This window comes from Microchirus variegatus, assembly GCF_963457635.1.
Source record: "Microchirus variegatus genome assembly, chromosome: 3".
NCBI lineage: Eukaryota > Metazoa > Chordata > Actinopteri > Pleuronectiformes > Soleidae > Microchirus > Microchirus variegatus.
Genome location: NC_139804.1, coordinates 12,862,031 through 12,871,315, shown reverse-complemented (window position 1 = coordinate 12,871,315; position 9,285 = coordinate 12,862,031). Strand labels below are relative to the sequence as shown.

The window sequence follows — 9,285 nt, the reverse complement described above, 5'->3', positions numbered from 1 at the left end:
GAAACAAATTGCCCCTTGGGGATAATAAAGACTCTCTTGATCTTAAATACCCTTTCTCATGATTGGATTCACCGGTGTATGGAGGTCAAGGGTCACTGAGGTTACCAAACCAATATTCAGTTCCAATAATTAGTGCTTAAGGTATTGAAATCAATAAAATGACAAGGGTGCCTACATTTATGCACATGCCTAATTTTGTTTAAATAATTCTTGCACACTTTCTGTAAATCATATAAACTTTATCAATAAACTTCTGAAATATCACCGTATTTGTCTCCTATATGATATATTTAACTGCAATTTCTGATCCACAATGATTTATAAAGGTAAATCTGTACATATACATACATACATATACATATATACATATTAAAGTTCCCTCAAATCCATTGTAGTAGTGTATAGAGCCAAAAAGAAGAGAATTGTGCCATGTCCCAATATTTATGGACCTGACTGTATATGTGGTCCTAAAGAAGTAACAAATACAAGAAATCACATGGACCTGATTCCATAGCGAGTGAAGACAGGAATGGAGTCCAGCGCGTTCTTCTCCACCTGCGTGTAGAATCTCTGCAGGTGCAGAGGCAGCCACGGGCAGCCGTGCAAACCTGGCTCCACTGGAACACGTGTGTATGGGATCCGGAAATCTGAGAGCACCTGTGCAAACACCTCACGCACTTCTGTAACACAGAGAAGGACAGTGCGATAAATACTCCTCTGTCAGGAAAGAGTGCTGCATCAGTCAGAATATAACGTCATGACACGTCTGATCATTAATCGTAGAGCTGGGCGATATGTCCTCAAATCAATATCACGATATATTGAGCAGCCCACCTCGATAATGATAAATGAACGATAAATTCAAAGTTGCTAAATGACATCATTGCCAAATTTGCATAATTGACAATTTGCCTGATATAAGCATGTACCGTGACACACAGATATCAGTACTGATATGTATCAAATGCAGTGATTTTGTATGAGACAGATTTAGCAACAAAGTTGACAAGTTGGTAACACTGCTACTGCACCCGCCACAGCAGGAGCTGCTTCGTCTTTGCTCACTGTCTCTTTCCCTTGTTACAGAGCGCGTGGAGTCACGTAAATACACACGCTGTACACGTCCGAGTGTCTTAAAGTGACATGAAAATCATTTCACCTCTTCAACCTGAGCCTCCAACAGGGGATGGTCCCAGCACTGTGAAAGACATCGTGCCTGGTTCCTGTCCCCAAGACAAAGTCATCATCATGTGAAACCAAGGATTACCGTCCAGTGGCCTTGACGTCCCATGTGATGAAATTGCTGGAGAGGCTGGTCTTGTCTCACCTCAGACCGCAGGTTAAGTCCTCACTGGACCCGCTTCAGTTTGCTTATCAGCCCAATCTGGGGGTGGATGACACCATCATCTATCTGCTGCATCGAGCTCAGTCTCACCTGGATGGTGCTGGAGGCACTGTGAGAATCACTTTCTTTGATTTCTCCAGTGCTTTCAACACCATTCAGCCACTGTTACTGGGGGAGAAGTTGCGGATGGTGGGGGTGGACATGCCCACCATCTCCTGGATCACTGATTACCTGACAGGCAGACCACAGTTTGTCCGACTGGGTCGTGGTTTGTCTGATGTGGTGGTTAGTGATGTGGGAGCCCCACAGGGAACTGTGCTGTCCCCCTTCCTGTTCACCATATACACCTCAGACTGTCATGCCACCTGCAGAAGTTCTCAGATGACTCAGCGGTGGTAGGGTGTATAAAGGATGGACATGAGGGGGAGTACAGGACAGTGGTAGCTGACTTTGTGATGAGATGGTGGTGGACTTCAGGAGGAAGAGGACAGCTCCACAACCGCTGACGGTGCTGGGGGAGCACATAGAGATGGTGGAGGATTACAAATTCCTCGGTGTGAGGTTGAACAACAGACTGGACTGGAAGGCTAACACCAGTGCTGTGTACAGGAAGGGGATGAGCAGGCTCTTCTTTCCTTTGATGTATGCAGCAAGATGCTGGAGTTATTTTACCAGTCTGTTGTGGCCAGCGCACTGTTCTTTGCTGTGGTGTGCTGGGGGAGCAGCATGGGAGCCGGTGAAACAAGCAAAATCAACAAACTGATTAAGAAGGCCGGCTCCATCATTGGCTGCAAGCAGAACACCGTGGAAACGATGGTGGAGAGGAAGATGCTGAACAAACTGCTATCCATCATGGATAACTCTGATCATCCTCTCCACCACATCCTCCAGGCTCAGGAGAGCACATTCTCCAGGAGATTCAGACAGCTCCGCTGTCACAAGGACAGATTCAGGAAGTAATTCCTGCCATCAGCCATCAGGATTTACAACTCATCCCTGTAAAACTGACTCTGCTCCATTGCACTAAAGCACAGTGTCTCTTCATGAGATTAATATTACTATATCAGACAGACTACATGAGTCTCTCCTTTATGTCATAGCACCTGATCCTATGGGTCATTCATTCTTCACTTTTTGCACTATTTTCTTTACATACTTTTGTACACTTATTTATGTTGAATTATTTTCTTGTATTGTATTTTGCTGCTGTGCCACAACAATTTCCCCTTGGGGATGAATAAAGTATTTCTATTCTATTCTATTCTAACATACCGGTAGCCTGCCTACCTACACACATATATCGACAACGGCAAAATGGCGTTAATTATCGCAAATTTCAATAACGATAAATTTTCGATATATCGCCCAGCCCTAGTTAATCGATAAATTTATCATCAACAATCAATGAATCATTTACAGTAGCTGTTGTACATCGACAGCTGAGCTTTGTGTTACCTGGCAGGACATGGATGTGCTGGTGTCCATCCATATGTTGGGGCAGGTGACCGGTCAGCTCTCTGAACAGCCTGACCTGAGCTCTCAACTCCTGCTCCACCTTAGAAGAGGAAAAAAAACAAACACCGGGACCATTTTCACTTTTTTAAACGTTTTTTAATTGACAAACTGTCACAAAACACTGACTGTAATTGTAATAATTCCACATTTCTGTACAGAATGTCTTCACCTCCAGCCAGTTTCATCTGGCTCCACCTGAAAAGCTGATGCAGTCACTGATAAGGGCTTACCGTGACAAGGACTTGAAAAACCTGTCCATGCATTTACCTTCAATGAACCGGATTACTGAATTTAAAGGTGTGTTAACAGGTGTCAGCTGCAGGTGATTCTGACAAGATGAATGAAGCTTATCATTACACTGACTTCCTAACACCTATCTATAAAGCAAGTTGCGTCTGTGACAGGCATATCTCGCTGACTGTTAGGCAGATCGCCCTAAGACTTTGGATATGGGTTGAGCATGGCCCGATGGTGTCCATCCTTGATTTAAAAAAATTTTGGAGGAATTTTAATTTTTACCGATTTATCATGCTGCACCTTCACTGATTTATCACGCTACACCAGGCAGGCAGCGGCTCATCAGCAGCAGCTGCGCCGTGTGGAGCGGGGAGGTGGGAGTGAAGAAATATTTTCACACGGTTCACCACAGAACATGGTGTTATCAAGGGCGCTTTAATGCACCGTCTTACCTGGGCTTAAGCCCAGGGGCCTCCCAAATTTAGGGGCCTTCCATTTTCAGGTTCAAGATGCACTGAAAAGGTCATATTGTTTTGTAACAGGTCAGCTTTTCTGTCAATCACTCTAATTGCATGTTACGTGGCTGCAGTTTGATCCAACATACGTGACCCCATTGGCCCGTGGGCTTACCTATCAGAATGTCTAGTTTTGGGGTGCATGTCCCTCTATGATTGAGTCACAGTGTGGAAAATGTCGGGGAAGACGTTCGAGAGTGGTGCCCAGAAAAGAAAATTAAAAATTAAGAAAGTGTTGCCAGAAAAGGAGTTATTAAAGAGCATCCCAAAGCTCACCGGATTTTTTAAACCAGCTGCTTCTGCTGAAGATGGACCCAGCACCGGAGAAAACTCAGTCTCACACACCGGAGGGAGCGGAGGAGCCGCAGTCCACCCAGGTGGATGTCACTAGAGAGGAGCAGGGGGCTGCCGCTGCCCGCAGCAGTGAAGAGGAAGAGGGGGAGGCACACGCGCCCCAGAGAGAGGACCTGGCTGCAAACCAGCCAGGGGGAGACGAGTCAAGTGATGACCCAAATAACAGTGACCCAGGCTGCTGGGGAAACAATATTTACGCCGCAAAAGTGCGCACTTATTGGGCCAAAATGGGACCAAAGTCCTGTCAAAATAAAAAAACGCTAACGTGTCGGCATCGGAACGCCAATATAAACAACAACAACTTTTTTTTTTCAAAACTATATTTCACACGCAAACTCAATAACGGAGAGTGTGTGCCCAGAGAATGTTTCTGTTATTCGCCATCAGGTACTGTGGTACTGTGTTTTGCTTTGCATGCACATTTTTTGGTGATAATAAAAAAAGTCACCATCGTTAGTGGGGGTTATTTTGACTGGAAACATGCAAATGATCGTATAACAAAACATTAAACCTGTGACATTCACAGAAAATCCATGATCGCTTACATTCATCAAGCAGCTGACAGTTGGACAGTGAACTTGGAACTCAAAAAAACAGTTCAATGAAGAGTGTGAATATTGGATACAGGTTCTACAGAGAGTTGTGTCTGTTGTAAAGTTTTTGGCTGAACGGGGACTTGCTTTCAGGGGAGACAGCCATAGGTTTGAGGACACAGATGACGGCAATTATTTGGGGTGCATGGAGCTGGTCAGCCAGTTTGATCCTTTTTTAAATGCTAATTTTGAAAACGCATATGGATTTGAAAACGCTGGCAGAGGAACCCCATCCCACCTCTCCCTGAATGTGTGTGAGTATTTATCTATCAGTGTGGACTCCACGCCAGATATCACACGTGGACCAGCTGACTTTCATCCTAGGGCTGGGCGGTATGACCAAAAACATATATCACAGTATTTTTCAAAATTCGAACAGTTTCACGGTATATGACGGTATTTTTTTTTTCATTGCAAAATCAGGTGTTCACAGCATTTTCTACTGGTTGAGAACATAATTACTGCAGTAGATTTATTTAGGGTGGTCTATATTACTGTCATGAATGCTGTAGAATAACTCTACACTAGTACAGGTTCACATGGCCCCAGAAAACGATGCGGTTTACAAAGAAGAGCTACTCATGATTCTAATGAAGTGAGGAATTGGAATGCAAAGACAATTGCAGTCAAAATACAGAACTTTGACTGTGCAAATCAACATCTTTTATAAAAATTCCCCATGTTACCTTCTGATGTGGAGGATGCCGACCTTAACTTCATGCATTCTTGATATTCCAAGACTTGCTTACTAGGGCTGTCAAAATTGCTCAAAAATGATATTCGAATATTCCCTCTAAAAAAACACAGATATTCGAATATATTCTCACAGTATTTGCATCGCGCATCTGGCGTGCATTGCATCCGCTGCATCTGGGAGCTTTCAATCGGCCAGACTGTCAGGTGATGACAGCATGACGTCAATAACAGGAAAAACGAATACAACGAGACATAACTACCTGTATATGTAGTTTATTTAAGTTTAAACATATGTCACACCATAGTACCTTCACAAAAATAAGTAAATGAACTAATGACCAAGCGCACAGACCTCACTCGCACGCTCTCTCTCGCCCACCCCTCGTGCTCTCTGTGCACTGTGGTTTAAATGACAAACAAACAAATGCTGATCAAAAGTTTTGTGCAAGTAATTTAAGGTCCTGACTCTTGTCCCAAATATGACAAGCTTCATCCAGTGATTGAAACAAATATATTAACATTAATGAAACGCGGATGTTGTGTAATCAAATACACCAGTATGGCGGTATATTAAAAATTCATATCGTAACGGGAAAAAACGTATTCGGTGTGAATTTTTTTAATTCTTATGACACTTAAGTTCAGATTTTTCAGGTTCTGGTTTAAGTAATTAATTAATGGATTAATTAATTAATTAATTAATTAATTAATTAATGGATTAATTAATTAATTAATTAATTAATTAATTAATTAATTGATCAAACAAGAATAAATAAATGAAAATAGAAATAATTACAGAAATAAACAAAAAAATGTCCACTAAATGTGAAAAATAAAATTTAATTGAATATTCATTCATTTATTTATTTGTTTATTAATGAATGTACATATTTCTGCATTTATTTAGTAATTTCTTCTTTATTTATCCATTTTCAACTTTTTGAGGTTTGAAAAACACTGGCTGAGACATTTCCACAGCAAAGATCGCCACCAAGGTTTTAACATTTTGTCACCTGTTTTACAAACCAGCACTTGAGATGTTTACATTTAGATCCACTGGAACTGTATAGAAATTACCATGCTTATAGCTATAGCTGTATGACTGAACCCACGCAAATGAAAACATAACACCTCCTTGGCAGGGGCAATGAAATGTCAACAGCAGCAGACAAAACGGTGAAATCAGACATCTACATTACGAGGGGAGGATCAATTACGGCTGTTCTAGAGTTACATTTAGCAACTAGATGAAATCAGGTTAGACAAACGGGAGCGACGTACCTGTTTCATGCTGAGCTGTCCTTGTTCCAGAGCCTGACGGAAGCCCATCTTTCCTTGGAAAAAGCCATGCTGGTTTATCAGGGTGGAAGACTGCCGCACACTCTGACATACTGGAATTCCCTCTGACAGGTTGGCGTGGAGTCCAATGGGGATTTTGTGTCTGAAGGAATAAAGAATCTTCTTTTAGAGCTACTGCACCAAGTAAACAAATAATCCATTAATGAATGATCTGAAGGCATTGTATTACACATTTCATACACAGGGGCAAGGCAATGTGCTTTTAATAAAAACAAAACAACAGGGAAAACATTAAAGCACACAATTTGAACAATACCCAATTATAATAAAATAAATGAAACAGAGCACAAACAAAATGTTGACTAAAATAGAGCATAAAATATGAAATATATATAGATCTTCTATATTATAACAAAATGGTGGTAGGTAATTGGCTTTTGATGAATTGTGAAAAAAAATTCTGTTTAATGAGGTAAAAAATATTTTACCTAAGTTCCTTGAAAATGCTGTCTATGTGACCAAAATATGGTGTTGATTTACATTTTTATCATGTAAATGTAGGGAGAAAAAGTGTGTATCGGCTATAAAAAAATCCCATATTGGTCGACCTCCAGCCACAATGCTCCTCCTTTGACTCATTACATTTTTTATACAATACAAGATGCTACGCTACCTTTTAGCGAGATCAGCCGCTTCTTTTGCGGCTGTAGCGTTAACCAGTAGCGACACATTGGAGATGCCTCCTGCCAGGAAACAGTCGACGATACCCTGGTTTCTCCTAGGACAGTAGCCAAAATCATCTCCCGTCACCACCAGCATCATTCTGGGTTGTGGCATAATTGCTGGTGTCTGTGGAGAACACAATCACACACACACACGCAAGACAAATACACATTATAAAAGCTGCAGTGCCTCAGTGAATAGAGACAGACCAGACTAGGGCTGAACAATATTCACTTTGTCCGCACACAAGGAAAAGCATTTATTTGGCCACTTAACACAAGGCTCGTCTTATGAAACCCATGCCAGCTTAAGTCTACAATGACTTCAGGCTATGTTCAACCCTTAATCTCACCATTACCTCACTGAAAACTCAAGTTTGTATTGTTTTGCAAAGCACTCACGTACAGCACCGAATTCCATAGAGAAGTTTTAGATTTAGCACTGGATTCTAATCATTACACAACTTAATAAGGATCGCTTTCTTGTAAAAATATTACATTGATGCCAATAAAGAACATTCCCATTTGCTAGAAAATGCATAATGACTCCAGAAATACCCAATATATATACATATATATATATATATATATATATGTATATATATATATATATATATATATACATATATACATATATACATATATATATATATATATATATATATATATATATGTATATATTCACAAGTGTGTGTGTATACATGTATGTATATATGTATATATATATGTATATATGTATATACATATATATATATATATACATATATATATATACATATATATATGTATATATATATATATATGTATATGTATATGTATATATATATATATATATATATATATATATACATATATATATGTATATATATATATGTATATATATATATATATATATATATATATGTATATATATATATATATATATATATATATATATATATATATATGTATATATATATATGTATATATATATATATATGTATATATATATATGTATGTATATATATATACATACATATATACATACATGTATACACACACACTTGTGAAGAGTCCTGTTCATGAACTTACAGGACTACAGTGTTGTCCCAGCTGTGTCAACACAGTAGTGACTCACGCTTGCGTCACTGGAGAAACAGCTATGAGCCGGAACTTAATATAGTCAACAACTTAACGGAAAAACATTTATATTTTGACTCATGAGGAAACAAAAGGCAGGGTCAAATTATGAAGCATTCTAAGCCTTCATTTAACTAGTCACTGTATAGTCTAGTCAGTTTGTTTGTTTCGAACTATTACATGCCCCTGTAAAGGACTTGTGTGTGAATATGTGTGTTTTTCGCCGGCTACATTTTTCCTCCGTAACACTTACACCGCCGTGAGACTGTCATGGCGGCTCACAGCACAGTGAAAACAACGTTATGTTACTGAAAAAATGAAACAAAAGTCCGTCTTACCCATTGTACTAAACGTTATCCATAAGTGTCTGTGGCCGCACGGGCAGTTTGGGAGTAGACTGTACTTCAGACCAGCGAATGGCACCACTGCCCTCTTCACTTCTGCTATGACAGACACCGCCGCCGGCGCTTATTGGCTTATTGCGGTTCCTTCTTCTTCGGTTATGATTAAAACTGGCAGTTGCTGTCCACGTGGCTGTATTATTGCCACCCACTGGCCGGACTGAGCTAGTTCAAGTCACTCGAACGATACAAAAGTTTTTTTTTGTCACCCATTCGGGATTAATGAATATTAAACAGTAGGAAATTATGGGACTCACTATATAAGGTTGAGCTGAGCTGAATTTGTCTTAATATGTGTCAAAATTGCTTGAAACTGAACAAGACTACAGGGACTTTTTTGTCACACATTAAGAAGTTTTAGGATTTTTCTTCAATTAATGTTATAGTAGGCATATCCAACACTTAACTGAATTAACCTTTTCAAACAATTTCCACAGTAAAGTTAACTGAAACTGAATGTGTACTTCACTTTGAGACAACAAAGGTTAT

General features: G+C 39.8%; 1 protein-coding gene across 1 annotated transcript in view; it reads right to left on the bottom strand.

Moving 5' to 3' along the window:
• ydjc (YdjC chitooligosaccharide deacetylase homolog) overlaps positions 1-8,813 on the bottom strand; it is a gene marked incomplete at its 3' end in the record, with an annotated part of 11,435 nt that extends 2,622 nt beyond the window's left edge. Inside the window, exons 1-5 of the mRNA XM_083886827.1 lie at positions 8,734-8,813; positions 7,228-7,403; positions 6,537-6,696; positions 2,801-2,900; positions 503-680 (exon numbers count right to left, since the gene is read on the bottom strand). Coding sequence (XP_083742953.1) covers positions 503-680; positions 2,801-2,900; positions 6,537-6,696; positions 7,228-7,391 — 602 coding nt within the window. The 5' untranslated portion in view covers positions 7,392-7,403; positions 8,734-8,813. The remainder of the gene's footprint in view (positions 1-502; positions 681-2,800; positions 2,901-6,536; positions 6,697-7,227; positions 7,404-8,733) is intronic.
• Positions 8,814-9,285: the final 472 nt, after the last annotated feature.